This window comes from Ixodes scapularis, unplaced genomic scaffold, assembly GCF_016920785.2.
Source record: "Ixodes scapularis isolate PalLabHiFi unplaced genomic scaffold, ASM1692078v2 PGA_scaffold4__175_contigs__length_147842914, whole genome shotgun sequence".
Taxonomy (NCBI): Eukaryota; Metazoa; Arthropoda; class Arachnida; order Ixodida; family Ixodidae; genus Ixodes; species Ixodes scapularis.
In genome coordinates, this window is record NW_024609879.1 from 108,886,877 (window position 1) to 108,905,528 (window position 18,652).

At 46.5% G+C, this 18,652-nt stretch overlaps 2 protein-coding genes across 2 annotated transcripts; one reads left to right on the forward strand and one right to left on the reverse strand.

The window, feature by feature from the left end:
• The first annotated feature begins 23 nt into the window (after nucleotides 1–23).
• Nucleotides 24–1,198, forward strand: LOC8027768 (proteasome assembly chaperone 1). The gene has a single exon (XM_002409456.5). The coding sequence runs from the start codon at nucleotides 203–205 to the stop codon at nucleotides 1,025–1,027; it is 825 nt and encodes a 274-aa protein (XP_002409500.3). The 5' UTR covers nucleotides 24–202; the 3' UTR covers nucleotides 1,028–1,198.
• Nucleotides 1,199–3,827: 2,629 nt separating this feature from the next.
• Nucleotides 3,828–18,538, reverse strand: LOC8027770 (calcineurin subunit B type 2). Its single transcript, XM_029981386.4, has 6 exons — nucleotides 18,422–18,538; nucleotides 17,261–17,300; nucleotides 12,796–12,972; nucleotides 11,660–11,719; nucleotides 7,232–7,416; nucleotides 3,828–6,968 (listed from the first exon to the last, which is right to left on the reverse strand). The coding sequence occupies exons 1-6, from the start codon at nucleotides 18,422–18,424 to the stop codon at nucleotides 6,921–6,923; spliced, it is 513 nt and encodes a 170-aa protein (XP_029837246.1). The 5' UTR covers nucleotides 18,425–18,538; the 3' UTR covers nucleotides 3,828–6,920.
• Nucleotides 18,539–18,652: the final 114 nt, after the last annotated feature.

Below are 18,652 nucleotides of genomic sequence, written 5' to 3' on the forward strand. Positions count from 1 at the left end.
ATAGAGCGAGTTATCTATTTAGCAGACATCAGTGGATTTCGGTTATTTACGCGATGATCAACACATTAACTGGAAAACACATACTAGCTATTAAATATAAGTGTTTAGAGTGTTTATTATTAGTTTATCAGAGGCAAAATGTTTCGGACCTGTCGCCAGCATCGCGACCGACATCGCGCATCAGTCGTCCCGAAAAACGAAAATGGCCACCTTCTTCGGCGAAGTCTTGCCGATTCATTCCCGCGCCGTCGACGACAACGAAGACGAGAACGTCGAAACGCCTAGCGTCTTCTTCGACTTGGACTCTAAGTACGACGACGTCTCGTCCCTACCGGCCTACGACCTCGTCTGCGTCGCGACGGGCGCGGCGCCCAACATCTTCGCGCAATGCTACCTCCTCCCGGACTCGTACCAAGTCCTCGGCAGCATCCGACTCAACGCGTCCCGTCACGACGCATCGGACCCTTCTTCCTCAGCGGTTTGGGGCCTGGATTACATGCGACGGCCCGATACGCTGGGCAAGTTGCTCCACTACGCGGGCCACGGGAACGGCGTCCTCTACTGCGTGTGCGAGAAAGAGGTGCCACCGGAGAACTGCGCCGCAATCGCTCGTCACTTCGTTCAACTCTCCAAATCGACTAACGTCACGTCGGTGTCGTTCACGGCACTGCCGGCGAGCGAGTACAAGTCAAAAGGACGGCCGGAGTTCCCGCTGCTGCGCCAGCTGCGGACGTGCTCGTTCAAGAGCGGCCCCGAAGAGACGGTCCCCGATCTCGAGACCCCGAACACGGTGTCTGGGCTGTCGGCGGCGATGTTGACGGAGTGCGAGGTCGGCGGCATGTCGGGCGTGCTGTACGTGCTCTACTGCGACACGGCTGAGGTGGACTCGTCGGTGGTGAGGGCCCTCGAACCCGCGCTGAAGCTGCCCTGCCTCCAGGCCTTGAGCCAGCCCGTCGAGTCGTGCAGGATCGAGCTGCTGCGGAGGGTTCGAGACTCCAGAATTGATCGGGGGAACTTGTACTTTTAAAAACGCGGGACACGTTTGTTTTTTTCCCTTTCTTTTGAGAGACGGAGAGAGAGGACTCTGTGGGATGGAATGTGTTCCTGCATGATCTATATTCTTTAGTCTTTGTTGTGTAGTTTGTTCCCATAGTTTTGTTTTTCTTTTTCGAAAATAAATGGCCATGCCTACAAGGAAGTGCTACTGCCCAGCTTTTATAGGGTGTTTTCACCTGACCATTTTGTTCGATGACGACTTTTCCGGAGGAAAGGAGGGGGCATGTTACATGGCTGTAGTTTGTTGCAGCAAAAAAACTTTAGAAAAGCTCTGCCCACAAAACAATGGTCGGCTTAGTGCCCCGACACACATTGGGCATTCGGCACACTTCTGTTTTTGGAAGGGTGCTGACGAATGCTCTCTCTTCTGCGGCATCGGAAAAGTTGTTTTGACTTAGTGGCAGATGCGATTTCCTTTGACGAATTCAAAGACTGAACACCTCTGCAATTTTTAGGTTGCGACGCTCTACGGTGGCACCATTACGAGACGGAACACCGACAAACAACGGGCAACTTTCCAGCAACATGCCACAATTTCGTTTTGTTACAGATGCAATGAATGTACCAAGGCTAATAATAAGTATATTCCATTAACTGTTTTGTTGTTACCTAAAGGCACATTGTTACAGGTAACATCGAATGGGCAATTCAGGAAAAGAAGGTAGTATTCAAAAGAAATAGCCTCAATTTTTTCTATTTACTTTGCCTCGCAAGATCATGAACTACGACTCTTGGTCCAGGCACAAGCGATCATAAGAGTTGGGATTGATCTCATCATCAACTTGGTGCTTTATCCAGCGACTTTTGCACGCCTCGCCCTCTTCACTTTTGCTGTATGCTCCTCCGGCCGCCTTCGTTTTCTCGTCTCCCAAAAGTTTAAACTTTTCCAAACAGGAAGAAGCAGTGTTCCTTTAGTCTAATCTTTCTTTCATTACTCTTAGTCTGCGGAGGAACAAACCACGAGAAGGCCGAGGTTTCACATTAACCCTTTAACCACTCAACCCGAGGTGTACTCGTCATGGAAGGTTGTACAATATCGCTGATGACGAGTCGCACTTGTCCAGCCAAAATGATGGTTTGTTTTCACTGCCAAACACGAGACAGGTTTGTCCATCGGCTTTAGTTTCAATTTTCAACACCGGGAGGGCAGGAGAAGTCGCGCAAATATAAGCCCCCTGTATGCAAATAGGCTCTGCGCAAATATTGCGTGTTTTGGCCTTTGGTACGTATCTAGCCTTGCAACAGTGATCAGAGATGGCAGCGTGCTTGAGTGATGCCGGTGACGGCCCTCGGAAACGGGCTCTCTCTTGCGGCAGTTTGAACAGTAGCGACGATGAAGACATCGAATTTGTCTCTGAAAGTAAGTCGAACATGACGACCACAGACCACAGCAAGGAGGGACCACAGTGACGAAGAAGATGACGCGCTGGGTAATGCGAGTGTGGCGATGCGTAAATGCTGAAAACCCGCCACCAGCACCTCCGAGGTTTCCGTTTTGTGCAGTGCCTGGGATTCGGCGGCGACCCACTGACGAAAAAGACATTCTCAACTGGTTCAATGTTGTTTTTTTTTGGATTGGGACCTTGCCAACTTCATTGTGACAGAGACAAACCGCTATGCGGTCCTGCATTTCCCAGCGCGGGGTTCTTGATGGAAACCGGTGGACCGCGAAGAGATGGTGGTGTTCCTTGCGCTAATAATTTTGCAAGGAATCGTTACTTACGGAACTTTGTTAGCGCTGGTACAGAGAAACGTCTAGGCACTTGATCTTTTGTTATGGTGCGTATTTTGAAATAAATACTGCGCATTTCAGCACGTGTTATTCTTACTCTTACATGCACCGAGGGAAAGCTTCCATAAAAATCAACATTTTCTTTTAAGATTTTTGTGTTAATACTTATCAGAAACCAATCAAGTAATGTAATTGCAAAATCGGAACCACACAAAAAAAAATATGTGAAAAAAAAAAAAATTTAGGAAAGTTTGTACATTTTTTTTAAGGATAACTTGGTGGTTAAAGGGTTAAATTATAAAGAAATGCAAACCCCCCTTTCTCTTTTTTTTGGTAAATGCCTGGGCATGTCAGAAGTTTTAATGCGAAAGCATTAACTGTCTCATGGAGCGAGCCGATTTCATCAGTCTGAAACGCGAAAACGGCAGTTAGTTTCCTTCAGTTCCATTGGTTGGCGCGCGTCGAAGGGTCTCCCAATGGCCGCTGCGTTCGTCAGTTTCCATGACCGCTCACCCCATGGCTGCTGCGTGTCCATCAGCGTGGAGCGTTCAAGGTCACCACGGGAACACATGCGCCGACCGGCGATGAAAAGTATGCAGCAGACGAAAAAAGGAGTGGACGAGCGGCTTGCATGCTTTCGCGTTCACAACTCATAAAGAATGCTATAGGTGTACCTGGATCATTTTAATGCAATATTTATGCTGCAACATTCATTAGATATCGTGCTGAAACAATTTTCTTTTGGGAAAACTTTATTTTGTGACATGTGTCCTATCCAGTTTTAAAGAGTTCATCTCAACTTGGGGAAGCAGAGACTGACTGCCCTCCCGAAAATTTATCTAGCCAGTTTGTCAACAACCCAATAGCTGCCAAGCCTAATCAACATAGCTTAATCCATCAATCTTGTCAATTCTACACCATGGATGCCTCTCAAATGCAAGCACAACAAAAACTGTTTGAATTCGTTCCATGACACTGCAACTCAAAAATGCTAGCATAAAGTCGCACAGAAAAAAAAAAAAAAAAAAGGGACTGGGAACACTTGTTTCTTAAATATTTATTCCTTAAACAATTTACAGAGGGGATATGTGATCAACATGCCAGCATAGCTTCAGGCAGGAGGATGCTGCAACACAAAATCCCCCAAACAATGAAAGAACAAAGCAGGGTACTCCATAATGCTCAAATAAATGTAGGTCAAAGGCCATTAATGCAGAACAGTGGTATCCAAGAGGGTATTAAAGGATACACCCTACCTGCAAAAGGGGGGAATGTGCAGACAATTCATTTAGCTCCATGACATTGCACTGAAAAGACCCAGCACTCCATGACCTACTCTGAAAAGCTTAGCACTGAAGGGTTATTCACTAGGAAGCCTTTTATCGAAAGGCATTGCACTTTTTGAAAAGCCTTGCAGTAAAGGGCCATGCGGTTGAAGGTATTGCACTGATCGCCTTGCATTAAAAATCTGTTCTGAAAGTCCACAGATCTGGAAGTACTCAGATATGGGAGTGGGCAGTCCTGATTGTTCCCGTCCTGGATGTTCCGATCCTGAAAGTTCCGGTGTTGGAAGTTCCAGTTCTGAAAGTTCCAGTTCTGAAAGTTTCAGGCCTGAAAGTTTCAGGCCTGAAAGTTCCAGGCCTGAAAGTTCCAGGCCTGAAAAGTTCCAGTCCTGAAAAGTTCCCGTCCTGAAACGTTCCCGTCCTGAAAGTTCCAGTTCAGAAAGTTCCAGTCTTGAACGTTCCACTCCAGAAAGTTCCAGTCTTGGAAGTTTTAGTCCTGGAAGTTTTGGTTTTGAAAGTTTCGGTTTTGAAAGTTCCAGTCCTGAAAGTTTCACCTTTGAAAGTTCCACTTCTAAAGTACAAGTTTTGAAGGTTCCAGTTCCAAAAGTTGCAGATTTGGGATTCCAACCCTCCAAGAAAAAAAAAAAAAAACTGGATTCGAAAGTCCTGTACTACAAGGCCCCAACCGAAAGGTATTGCAGTGCCACATTAGCTCTGTTAGTGGGGTTGCAGTGAATCTTGATCAGGAAATGGGGCCAGACAAGTTTACACTGGGAAGGCTATGTACAACACAAAAATCAATACGAGATCGTCCATCCTTCTGTTTTTTTAACGTCTACTGTTAACTACACTTGGCACAACAAAATTGCACACCGAAACCCCAAATTAAACAAACTGAAGGTATTTGAAAGGGCTGTATTGTTACAATTTGCAAGTAATATAAGTGGCTCAACATAACTTGGCCATATGCACAGACAACAGACGAGTGACAGCAGCTTGCACTACACATAAAAGTGAGGAACACAATTGCTTGACCTGGCCACTAAGACACACAAGACACCCGCATGTTAACAGTCATGACAAGAACCTCTATGAACACCCACGGATACTTGCATGAACTGAGGCATTAATGATGTGCTACCACCTGCATGTCAAGACTTCTAAGCCCAAGCATCAAAAACATAGTCTTGTACAGTGCACAAAAGTGAACAGACAACAGTACCGAGTGAAGTAAGATTGCACTAGTGTATTATAAAACTACACCTTCCAAAATCTACATCTAAAACGAACCATTGGTGCGAGTTTTACATGTGATGCAGTAACAATAGCTGCTGTCTTTTTTTTTTTTTTCACTCTTATAACAGCAAGTTGCTAACGCCATCTCGTGGCTGGCTGGCAAGGTGTTCCCATTTAAAATCGTCATCTTACGCTCTGGAGGGCTTGTGGCAGAACCAACAAGAAACGCATACCAGAAAAAAAGAATTCCTTCAATGCTCTGCTTTGAAGAGGCAAAGCAAACATAAAATATCGGAGCTGAAAAAAAAAAAAAAGCAGTATCTGACAAAAAAATCTTATAAACTTAGGCAGATGCATCTATACTTTCCAAATACACCACTAGAGGACATTACATGCAGCAACACCTGTCTGGGGGTGACAATAATGAGCAACTCTGTCACATTTAGCAAGTTCTAAAGCTTTTGTAAACTGCAACACACAAAAAAAAAACGGGCGTGAACACCAAAGCCGAAAAATCTGACAGTGCCTAACAGATTCAATGTTCAACGAAAAAAAAAAAGAAGTAGCAAGTCGAAGGTGTAAATTGTCATGCACACTTGCACAGTCTTCTTATTCGCACATGCCAGGATTAAAAAAAGAAAATGCACAGCCTCGACATTTCCTTTGATGTTGCCAAACTGTAGACTTAAGTTCAATACGGTGAAGACAGCACTTTCTCAACTAAGGGAGTCATCGGGTGTACAAAAAAGAATGGCGGCCCCCAACACGCTTCAAGAACTTGACTATGCAATCTCAGTAAAGTACAATCCAAAAACTGGTTCCACTGCAGACTCTTATGACTAGAGACATACCACAGTGCTGTCTCTCGGGTTAACAGAAAAATAATATTAAAACGAGGAAGAAAAAAAAAAGAATTCAGATTTCAGTGCAGCCTCACGAGGAAAAAGACACTGGAGAGCTAAAACGCAGAGGTAACAATTTCGAGGGGAACAAAATATTTACAGGCATATAGTACATGGCCAGATGGGAGCAAAGACCAAACCTGCAAACTACAATACACGCAAAAGAAAGAGGCAAGAGCACAAATATACTGCAGAAAGCCTCGAGAGCAGTGTGCTGGCATGGTTTGCTTACATTGTTTAGGTATCTTACTCGCTGAAACACGCAAGAAAGAGAAGGGGCTTTTTGTTTTGTCAATCGGACTTACAGCGTCGACGAGGAAAAGATTGTAGCTAGTGCGTCAAAAGAGAGGCGAGGAACGTAGAGTAGTTGTGCCAATATGCACGAAAACGCGGCGCGTCTGCAAAATACGCGCCTGTGATGCAGCTGGACGAGGAAGGGGGAAGGGGGCGGAAGTGCGGTGGCGCCATCTCGCGGCCGCCAAGAGAAATAAATTACGCGCGAGCGAGGAAAAACGAGACGCGGAGGGCTACGGCTAGCTGCCGTTTGCGTTTCTTCCATCGTCGGGACGAGGCAGCGGCCGCGGCGGCCGCGGCAGCACAGAGATACTGGCAGGAAACGAGGAAGCACACGTTTGAAGGGTTTTCCGAGAAAAGGAGCAAAAGAAACCGGGGCGTGAGAACACAGACGAGCCTCTTCTGGGATCCGGACCATCAAACGTCCACCACCATCTTCTTGTGGATATCCGTGTTGCCAACAACCTGCACGAAAAAAATTAAAATGATGAAGAGGACACCTAGAACACCTAAATTGCATCTGCTACGAGCAACACAACTCCCCTACGCACAACTCGAGAGACTACGACTTCACGAAGCACAACTCCATAAAGGGCCACTCTAAAATGTGCCACTTGACAAAAAGCAACTTTATGAAGTGCCATTCTACAAAGTGCCACTCTACAAAGATCAACTCCAAAATGCGCAACTCCGGCGTGTGACCGGGCAGCCGGAGGGCAAGCACCCACCGAGCAGAATTCGTCGAAGGAGATCTTTCCGTCCTCGTCACGGTCAGCAAAGAGGATGGTCTTGTCGACGATCTGCTGCAGTTGGGCCTCCTTCAGGTTGTTGCCCACCATCATCTTCAGCACCTGGAACAGCTCCCCGTTGGAGATGAAGCCGTCGTTGTCCATGTCGTAGATGCGGAAGGCAACTGCATGGGTGCATCCATTCGCTCGTCACCCGGTCCACTGCTCTCTATCAAAGTGCTGTACGCACATACTTCAGTCACACACGGCGTGAGAATGTCAGGGCGTCTTTTTGGATGCCGGGTCTTTAGCACATTCTCGTGACCTTTTGTCGCGAGACGCCAAAGTGTCATCAAAGGTAGGAAGCTCGCACTAGAGGCGGAAAAACCGAAGAGCCATCCTGCCAACCTCGTCCCGCCAGTGAAGAGCTCATTTGAGCCCGAGTGCAAAGCAGACCCACTCATAACGACCCCATTTACGTAACAAACAACTATTCCGACAAAACTCTGTCATAGCAAATTTGGCACAAACACGTCAAAGCAAAAGGGTCATTGTAACAAACGCTTGTCATAGCAGGCCCTCGCCGTAACAAACACCCTGTCGCGACGAACGCAGATGGGATAGCATAAAAGTTTTGACGAGGATCGCCACGCGCCGATATCAATTTGCTCAGAAGTATTGAAAAAACAAATATCTTTTGCATAAAAATTGGGTTTGTCCTAAGTGGGCCTGGCTATGGAGTTCTTTCAGTATTTGGTTCTTCAGTACCTTCCCTCATGAGCGTGGCAGATCATTTTAAATGGTCCAATTTAAGAAGAACAAAAACTCAGAAATGTGTATTTCTCGACAGATACGGTAACATTCATGTATGAATAGTTTACTAACGAGTTTCCTTTTCATTTGCCAAGGTATGTGCGCGCAAGAAGTTGATTATCTAGCGTATTCGCAACTCCAACGCCATATGGATGGCGGGACGATAGTGCCAAGATGGTGGAAGGGACGGGGATAGATTCTCAATGTTTTCATGTGCGCCTGCTTGCCGACGCTGGTCAGTGTGCTAAACTTAATTTATGTGGCTACTAATACGAGACGGTCACTCTAGGAGCATAACACAGATGACGAATATGTTGACTCACAATAAGAAAATGAGCATGTTTATCTTTAGAAATAGCAGAACGGAACACTATCATTCCTATTTTAACACACTAGTTCTTTTCCGTTAATACTGCATGATACAAGAAGACGTCGATTAGTACGATAGTCCCTGCCACCGTCTCCGCCACCATTCCCACTCCTCTGGTTCTTTAATCGTCTGCGAGAGCGAGCAAAGGGCTGGGGTAGCAAATATAATCAATGAGCTAGCAGAAACTTTATGCAGCACGGCACAAGACACTGCACTGCTGTTGTGTGTGCTACAAAGCCAGCAGATGCAGCACTGATATTTTACTATATATGATACAAAATATTGCCACGTGCGAATAGCCGAGTCAGCAGCATGCTCGACTCCCCCGCTGCGGGCTGGGGTTTGATCCCTGCCAGAACTTGTCCTTTTTATCTTTTTTGTTTACATAACTGGAATGTTCCAGATGACTCGAGAATCTCGGACACTGCTAGATAGCCACACGCTTACAAAAGGAGCTATGCATGGTTGCTTGAGTCTGTCGTCCTCCATCACTGTCAAAGATGTACATTTTTTGTTACTTTATGTTCCTCGGTCCTAGTTCGCCGCATTGAACGTTGATTTCAACTTTCATTAATCAAGTTTATGTTAATATCTGTGACATTTTGGTGGAGGTGCGGGGTAACGCAATCTATGCCCACAATGTGTACCACCTGTGAACTCGGTAACTCCGAAGATGATGACCATGAAGGCAACGTTCCCGAAAACATCCGAGGATGACTCCAACTGTGACTTCAACGACGACTTCCACTATGGCCTCAAAAACGACCCTGACTATGAACTCGGCAAGTCCCTGGCTACGACCTCGACGACAACATGATGCCAACTTCGATGCCAACGATGAAATGGAAAATGATTTCTAAAGACAAACCCCAACTACGACAACAACAACCAGTCCGACTACAGACTTGACTACAAACAGTGTCGTAGACCTTGACGGCGTGACTGACAACGACAATACCAATGACGAGTGTGACGTCAACCACAAAGACGAACAGGACAACGACGCTCAATTCGTCACTTAACGTGCGGAGGAAGTTTGCCAGCTCAGCCGCACTTTGATTCAAGCTGCACAAGTTGCTGACGATCGCCGGTACAACCTTTTTTGCCACGACGCCCAGTTCTAGCCCGGCTACCAAATGTGGACCTGAACACCAACTCATCATCACAGAGAGGAACTGCTAAACTGGTGCTTAGGCCTTAAAGGGGCACTGACACATCAAAATCTTTTTTTTTTTTTTATGCGAAACGATTGAAAACTGGTCCTGGACATTACCCTCAAAATTAAAAAATTCGGAATTCCGTATTAGTGAAGTAAAAAAACAATTTCCAAATGCCGAAGTTGAAGTTCCCGCGCGATCCGCAACAGTGGAGTGACGACAAATATTGGGGGGTCCTGCGAGTCGAGTTTCTTTCGCGCCTCCGCTCCGAAACGTGTATCCGCGACTCGAAGCGATGAGGTGAGGAACAGGAGAGAAGAGCGCCGGCAGACCACGAAACCGGATTCCTGCATGCGTGCCATAGTGCCTATCGCTTCGAGCAGACGACGCTGCCGTGGCGGTGTTACAACCGAAACTACGATACACAGATACCAAACCCAATTGTTCTGACTGTTTGACGATTTCCTTTTCGAAGTCTGAGAGGTCGTCGGGCACCTAAAATTGATCACTTCATTCGGTTTCCCGACTCACCGATCACCCTCTGCTACATACTTCGAGCACCAACATGTTTTCCAAGGGAGGATAAAAATTCAGGAGGCGACATCACAACAGATTTCGGTTTTAACATTTCAAAAAGAAGGGCCGCAGCACATTTGCAGTTGCGTCAAAAAACATGTTTCACGATTGCCGTTATTAAATGTTATACAAATGCGGCCTACAAAAGCTTCTAAATTTCATGATTTTATTTTACGTCAGAAGTCAAAAGAAGCGTGGAGGTGAGGTGCGGGAGAAAAAAACAGCAAAAATAAAAAGGTGCGCACGCATAGAATTTTTTTTTTTTTTGCGATGAGGTATTGTTTTGCGTTTCTTTGACTACAACTTGCATCCTTTTAGACATAAAAGAAAACATGACATGTGGGGTGTCAGTGCCCCTTTAAGGCTTTTCGATACTTGATGGACCTAAACTGCAAGCCATTACCGGACAGAACACAAACATTGTCACGCCGCCTTCTGCGACCCAAAAGTGATTCACGTCATCCCACTCGAACTGAACTGTGCTTGATAGGACTGTGAAGATCTGTGTTTTAGGCGACTCTGTAGTTTGCCGCTCTCTTGTTCTAAGTTGTCAATTTCATTTTGTGTTGCATCGGAACGATGCGTTATTTCAAGAGCGGAGTAATGCGGTGTGCGAATAGCTGAGTCAGCAGCATGCTTGACTCCCACACCACTGGCTGGGGTTTAACCCCCCCCCCCCGCACTGGTCCTTTCTACGGTATCTTCTTTTTGTTTTCATGACTGGAATGTTCCAGATGACTTGAGAATCTTGTTGTTTGCTCGAGCTCAGAAACTTCTAGATTCCCACACGCTTACAATAGGAGCTTCGCATGGCTGCCGAGTCAATCGTCCTTCTGTCGCTGCCAAAGCATGTATGGTTTTTGTCACTTTATGTTCCTCGGCCCAAGTTTGCTACATTAAACATTCATTTTAAGTTTTATTAATCAGGTTTATGTTATTATTCGTGACAATATTGTCCCAATCCCTCGAATGCATTGGCCATTTGCTAAACTTCCACAGTGCAATCCACTTAAACAATATTGAGAAAACCCAGAAATTCAATCGTTATAACCAATAATTGTTGTATCTGGTCTAGAAAATGAGCGTTTCTAGTCCAGAAACCGATTGTCATAAGCAGTACATCGTTATATGTGGTATAGTTATAAGTGGATTGCACTGTGATTGAACCGGTCAATGCTTCACAATTTCGGCTCGACTGGATTACACAAGTTTACGGCAAGTTGCACTTTTTCAGCTTTGAAGAAGCTGGCTTCTTTCACACTGGCAACTTGGTCTGGTCGACAATCAAGAACAGGAAAAAAATATGCCTTGTGTGTGTAAATCTCTTTTCTGTGTCTATCAATTTTAGCCGCATTTTTCCTCTTTATAATTATGTACCAACAAGCCCAACTAAATGCCTTGTTACATCAAATGATATGCTTTCGGTCCCCAGCATTCTGAATGCAGAGAAGATAACACCGAATGCTAAGACGGTGCAACGAGCCACTTTAATCATTGCCAAACCAGACTCACATCTCAGCTTGGATTCCTTGTCACCCTTGACGCTGAACTGCGAAACACCTTGAATAAATTCTGTGGGGCAGAAAAAAAAAATACAATGGTTGTTTTATGGACGCGGAAAGAGAACCACAAGTTTGCGCGGGACTTCAAGTTTACAAAGCCGAAAACTTAAGCAAGCAGTTTACACTCAAAGACAGTGTGTGGTTCGAGCTACAGTTGAGGACTGTAAAAATATTTGATACCTGGTAGAAAACAGAAAAAAGTTGCCCCAGCTAATGAGCACTGTAGGCGTTATTCAGTACCGAGAATGCCATTCCTAAGGGATTGTCAATTGAATACCACATCAATATTTCAGCATTCACGGTGCCATTGAAGTGATCCTGCACTGCTGCTGGTTTCTATGAGAGCTAAGAACTCATTGATTGAACGCGGAGCGCAAGTTTGTGTGCTTCTTGTGCAGGAGTTGCGGTGATGTAAAATCCCCGAGCTCTGATCGGCTCTGATTAGAGGATAGTGGGTAGACCTCAAGGCAGCTAGCATTGCAGTCTACCCACTATCCTACCAATCAGAACCAATCAGAGCTCGGCGTTTCGATGTCACTGCAACTCCTGCGCAAGAAGCAGACGAACTTGTGCTCCGCATATGACGCTACGCGGACCAGTCAAAGACGTGTTCCAGGAACCATACTAGCTACGGTTCATGTGGTACAAGTAGGTCTCCGACCGGTCTGTTTACCGCGTCCTCAAAAGTGGTCCCTCGATTTCTGCCAGATGACATTGCACAAAGCATTAAGTCTGCGGCTGTGATCCTGGTGGTGTCACAGTAATGGTGGTAGATGTGACAGACGCCTGTTCTGCGGTGGGTCGCTTTCTTGCTGGACAGTCCCCAGAAGCTTCGGCGGCCAGCAGTCGGGACCCCATGACGACGACGACACATGCGTTCATTCAAACATTTTGCCGGGACTTCTAGCACTGACCGCCAGGATCACAACACCTGACAACATAACACACCATCGTCCGTGACGCCGTTCATTGCCACTTCAAAACCACTTTTGATGCATCGGTGATGTACTACGCCAAGCACGCCAGTCGGAGACGCGGGGGCTAGACAAAACAGACGGTAGGGCAGACAAGGAGGAGGAGGCAGACCTTTGAAATCGACCTCCCCGTTGCCGTCCGTGTCGAAGATGTCGATGACACGCTGCACCAGCGGGTTCTGCTGCAACTCGGGGAGGGACATGAATTCGTCGATGCTCAGCGACCCAGAGTTGTCCAGGTCAAGCTTCTTGAAGCGTTTGCCCAGCCGCTTTATCTCGTCCGCATCGACTGTGCCGAACCCACCCCAAGGACACTCGGTGTTAGTTCGGTTAGATCTGGTCGTTGACGCTTAATAGACTTTCTTCAAAATTCAGTGCCATCTGGTGGCTCATAAAGCAAAGTCCCTTTTGAAAAACTAATAGCGGACATGAAACTATTTTGTTGGGGCACTGCCCCTATTGCAAGTCAACGGCAGAGGAGAAGTGGTGCTTCGATCATCTCATGATTCTTTCTTGAATTGTTTCAGTTTCGATGGTGTGAACATAACACAACACACAGGCCTCGTATATTCCCCACTTGGTAGCATCCCCTACTTCCTTCGTCAGCCTCAAGAGAGCCGCCATTAGTCGGGCACAGATGACATACACCTATGATAGTGATCAAAGTTGCCAGACTAAATTTCGAAAAGGGTCTAGTACCCAAGCATCAAGGAGAATGCTGGGAACGTAGGTACACATGCTGAATGCGCTTGCATTAGCTTTGTCAAGAATTCAAAGTAAATAACCAAAATAAGGCACCAACAAACACACGTGGAAGGTGCCCTTTGTTTGGGGTTTTTGCTTTAAAACAGTCACTGCTGCAGGCGCCAGCAACGATACTAGATCAAAGTCAGTTGACAAGCTTCCTGAACGCCTAGTGCCTTTTCGTGGGGCGTCTGCTCCGTGGTGCTCGCTACGCTTCCAGCCTGTCCTAGAGAGAGAAGTGGCGGAATTGGTGGAATATCTGATGCACATTAGCTGCAGTGAAAAGTGATTCTATTGAGTTTTTTATGATAAACATAAAGTTTGCGCAAAGAGAGCATCAATCGAAAATGGTCCTTCTTCGTTGCCTGAGAAATGCTATCCACCTGTAACTGCTCTCGTTCAGGCAACAGGGAAGAACCATTTTCAAACTATGCTTTTCCGTAGCGCTTGTCAACTGATAGATCTAAGAACGTTGGGCACCAGCATGCACAGTGAGTTATTAACATTCGTGCATGCTCGTTGGCATTTTGCTAATTTCCAAATAGGTCATAAACTCTTAAGACACTGTTTATTTGTTATTTTTTTTATCAGCCCAGACATGCACATATTAGAACATCAAAAGAAATAATATGGGTTCAGACATATGCATTTGAGCATGACCGACTGCTTTGGGGCTCCTTATGTTTTACTGCGAAGCGCTGTGTGCAGTGGCGTCACAAGATCAGAGGCACCCGGGGCGGTAGCCGCCGTGACCCCCCCCCCCCTCCCTGCCCTGCTCCTTCGTGGCCCTCTCCGACTCCCCCCCCTCCCCCTCTCTCGCGCGGCCCTCTGCGACTCCCCCCCTCTCTCGCGCGGCCCTCTGCGACTCCCCCCCCTCTCTCGCGCGGCCCTCTGCGACCCCCCCCCCCTCTCTCGCGCGGCCCTCTGCGACTCCCCCCCCTCTCTCGCGCGGCCCTCTGCGACTCCCCCCCCTCTCTCGCGCGGCCCTCTGCGACTCCCCCCGCTCTCTCGCGCGGCCCTCTGCGACTCCCCCCCCCCTCTCTCGCGCGGCCCTCTGCGACTCCCCCCCCTCTCTCGCGCGGCCCTCTGCGACTCCCCCCCCCTCTCTCGCGCGGCCCTCTGCGACTCCCCCCCCCTCTCTCGCGCGGCCCTCTGCGACTCCCCCCCCCCCTCTCTCGCGCGGCCCTCTGCGACTCCCCCCCCGCTCTCGCGCGGCCCTCTGCGACTCCCCCCCCCCCCGCTCTCGCGCGGCCCTCTGCGACTCCCCCCCCGCTCTCGCGCGTCCCTCTGCGACTCCCCCCCGCTCTCGCGCCGCCCTCTGCGACTCCCCCCCGCTCTCGCGCGGCCCTCTGCGACTCCCCCCCCCTCTTGTGGCCTGCCGTGACACCCCCCCCCTAAACGCTGCACCCGAAGCAATCCGCCCGCCCCCCCCCCCCCCCCCCCTTTGTGACACCACTGGTTGTGTGGAGTTGAAATGAGGCGGCGCCGTTGTGCAAATAGCATTTGGAAGTTGAAACGCTCCTGGCATTGAACTAGGTTGAAGGTTTTGCATTATTTGTGGAAGTCAGATCTATGCACTATCTACGAGCAATGGTCGCTCATAATTAAGATTCTGTGTTTTCGGAGTTAATTTCTGGCGAAACTTGGAGGTTCATTTTTCGAGTTATTTTTTGCCGAAAATTCAGAGTTTATCTGAGTTTATGATAGATTCACGATTCTCTGGAGGTAAATTTTGCTGCAAGCCCAATTTTTTCAAAATTCAACATAAACACAAATATTATTCAGACACAGACCTGCCCTAAATTCTTAAGAACTCACCCGTATCGAATGACATACCTTCAACTAACTTGGGTATTTGCAGTCTTACCATTATTAATACTAAACGTACAACAACAAAGCTTGCAAACAAGTGTTGCTTTAATCCATCTTACCACGTAACCCCACACAGCCGCAGAGTGTAGTGATGGTCAATGCTTTAAAGGGGCCGTGCAATAATGCTTGCACTTCGGTAGTTGTTCCCTATCACGTCTGGACTAAAGAACTGAACACCAATTTCGGCAGCGTGCATTAGTTCTTTTTTGTTTAGGAATTGTCAAACAACCAACATTTTGGGTGCCTCCGTGCCACTCTCAACTCTCACACCATCTTCTGAGTCACGTGCGCAGTGACGCGCAATGGGGAACATTCTCCGGCTAGGTTCTCTTTCTAAGCCTCCAGCGCACGTGGCCTCCGCTTGCGATTGACATGGCGACCCTGAAGGTTGGTCTTAGCCTTGTCTGAGCGATATGGAGAGAGGGGGCAGGGGGGCAGAAGGCCAAGTGCGAGCCTTGTTCAACGGCCTTGTTGTAAGCCAGTTGAACTGCAGTAGCAGCGCAGGGTAAGGCTCAAGAGGGGAATACTTTTCTTCACCTAGGGCAGATGGCAACACTAAAACTGAATATAGCAAAACTTTGTTGATGATATGAGGTTTTTGATGTATTTACTCATGTTGAAACGACAATATAAAATATAGTGTTATATCGAGCACATAATGCCACATCTTGCCAGCTTATTACAATGTGCCCAGGAGTGTGTCACACCTTAGTTCCCATAGCCGCCACCTCGCGGCTGCAAATTGCAAGATAAGCGGTTTCTCTGCCTTTTTTGGCAAGATAAACAATGCAAAAATTAAAAACTGCAAATTATTTCGAAGTTCAACTTGTTGCATCGCCCCTTTAAACTCTCTGAAAATTTTGACGCAGTCTCTGGAAAGCTTGCTTCCTTTCCATCGCTTCACCCAGCGGTTGTGCGGCGAGATGAAACCTTTGGCTGTCGTCTATGATTACAGCATTCACTCTTACAGGAAACACAACCCTGCCTTCCTGTAAAAAGCTCAAACTGATAACTACTAGAACAGTGGCCTTTATTATGACCCAATAGTCCGGGATTTGAGAGGAAACCGGAGAGGCCTCCCTCAGGGCCACCAACCCAAGTTTATTTGTAAAATATTGTTTCCTCTTTTTTTTTTTAAATCGACATCATGGAATTTAAATTTTGAGTCATTCGGATAAATCCAAATTGACAAAAATTTTACTGGCGAGTGTTTTTCGGATTTTATTGGATTTATCTGAAAACACGGAACCCTACTTATAAATTTGTTGGATTTATTTTAAGTCCGTGGTGGAAGAATGAGGGAAAGTGCCAGAGCACCACACAGATGGTGCCAGTGCATTATATCGTCATTAGAAGACATAATACAGCCAGCCACACTCAATGCAAATGCCTTAAGCAGCCTTGGATGCTGCCGGTAGTGAATTGCCAATCAAGCAAGTAATGTTTCTTAGCGCTTGAAAGATTGCATCTGCTGAGCGAAAGGGGAAGTAAGCATGTACTTGCTTTGAGAAAAAGCAACACACTAAAAGTATGCCAAGTTAAACTTTTATGCGAGAAAATAGTATACTTCCGAAAGCCTACTTAAAGTTTTGAAGTGAGCTAACAGTACACTAGAAATATACTTCGAGCGAACACACCATTGTTGCCGGACTCGGCCGACAGAAGTGGCAGAGTTTGTAAATGCAAGCAGTGCACCACAATAAACACAAAATATGCTAAAAGTATTATTAAAAGTATACAGCCTTGTATTCAAATACACTTCCAGTTTATTTTTCTGTTTAATTTTAAGTGCAAAATTGGCATACTTCTAGTGTATTGTTTTTTACTATGACTTGTATCCATCACTGAATTAAAAGGAGTATGATGTTGCCAAGTGCTCAACTGCCAATCGAGTGATTAGTTTTTCTTCGCATTGAAACTTTTTACGTTATGACGCAAGATTATCGCATAATCAAACTCACAGTTGGAGCACATCTCCATCGGAAGGGAGCTTTCGTTTCCCTAAAAGCCAGAAGAGAAAGAAAAATAAGCTTGCAGTCGGATTAGGTGGAACACACAAATCTGCTTTAAACAGAACCGAAAAAGAGAACACATTTTTTACACAAGCCCATTCCCAAGCAGAAATAACCAGATATGGGAGCAAGCATTCAAAATGCTCTTTCAAGGTGATTTTCCCGATCTGTCATAAATCGCACGGCATTCGTGAAAGACCAGTAAATGTGCAGGAATTTTACTCCCTACTCATTTTGAAACCATAAAAAAATACCCCGACCCCATTTTTTGGTCACTGCCGCTCACATTTTCCTGGACAGTGGTAATGATACCAACGAATAAAATATCGTGCGTTAACGCTCATACTAGACTGATTATAAACCCAGATTAGCGCTGAAATTCGCGGGCACCAAACACATTTTCCGGTCACCGCCACAGTTGGAAATGTAAATTTTTTATTCGGGATTCTGTGCCTGCCAAAAGCGCATGCGAGAATGTTCGACGAATTTAATCACGACTTTCGCCGACTCATCCTAAATGAAACGTAAGGATTCAAGGACCCGGCGAAGCAGTGGTGCAGATAGGAACAAATGCGAGGCGCCTGTCCCGCCCACCATTTTTGTTTTTCGATTCCAAAACCGAATTTCAAGGCTTTGTTATCTGTAACCCTCTCTATCACTGGACTGATCTCGCTTTCAGTTTATAAAAATCCGCAAGCATATCTCCTTTTCCTTTTGAAAACCGCGATAAAATAAATCGCATTTCCTAAAAAAAGTAAAGAGAAAGCAAACACAGTCCGCAATGCCCTTTTGCAGTCGGTGTCTCTGTGCGGTAGTAGGAACCTGCGGGTTACCGGATTACAAGGATTAACCGCAAACGGATCAGCCTAGATTAGTGGAACACTTCGAGCTTCGACGACTAGACTGTAACGATTCCTAGGCTTACGAACATTTGCGCTCGTTTTCTACGGAGAAATGGTAAGCGGGGACGACGTATGTATGTTTGTGCGTATGTGCAAGCACTACGTGCATTTGGTCACAGAACCGTGGGATGCGCACGGACTGTGGGGTTTCTCCGTTTTCATTTTTTTTACAAAAAGTATTGTAGAGTGCTCAAGTGCTCGGGCTTACCATGATTGGAGGCCTCGTCTGCTCACTACGGTGCGAGAAATAGCTAGGCCGCCGAGGCTTTCGCTATGAGGAAATAAATTGCTACGGTTTTCCTCTTGGAGCAAGATCAGACGACTCCCTGGATGAATAGACCAATTGTAATTGTTCTACTTACAATTGTGCGGTAGGTTGCGCTACCTAGAATGGGCTGATTTAAAGTTAGTGGATAGATACTTTTGATCAGTCTTTTTG

Coding starts and splice junctions, on each gene's coding strand:
- LOC8027768 (XM_002409456.5), top strand. CDS start 203: ATGGCCACCTTCTTCGGCGAAGTCTTGCCGATTCATTCCCGCGCCGTC.
- LOC8027770 (XM_029981386.4), bottom strand. Junction 7,417..11,659: donor CAAGGAATCCAAGCTGAGAT/GTGAGTCTGGTT, acceptor GCACCCATGCAG/TTGCCTTCCGCATCTACGAC. Junction 6,969..7,231: donor CCTTCGACGAATTCTGCTCG/GTGGGTGCTTGC, acceptor TTTTTCGTGCAG/GTTGTTGGCAACACGGATAT.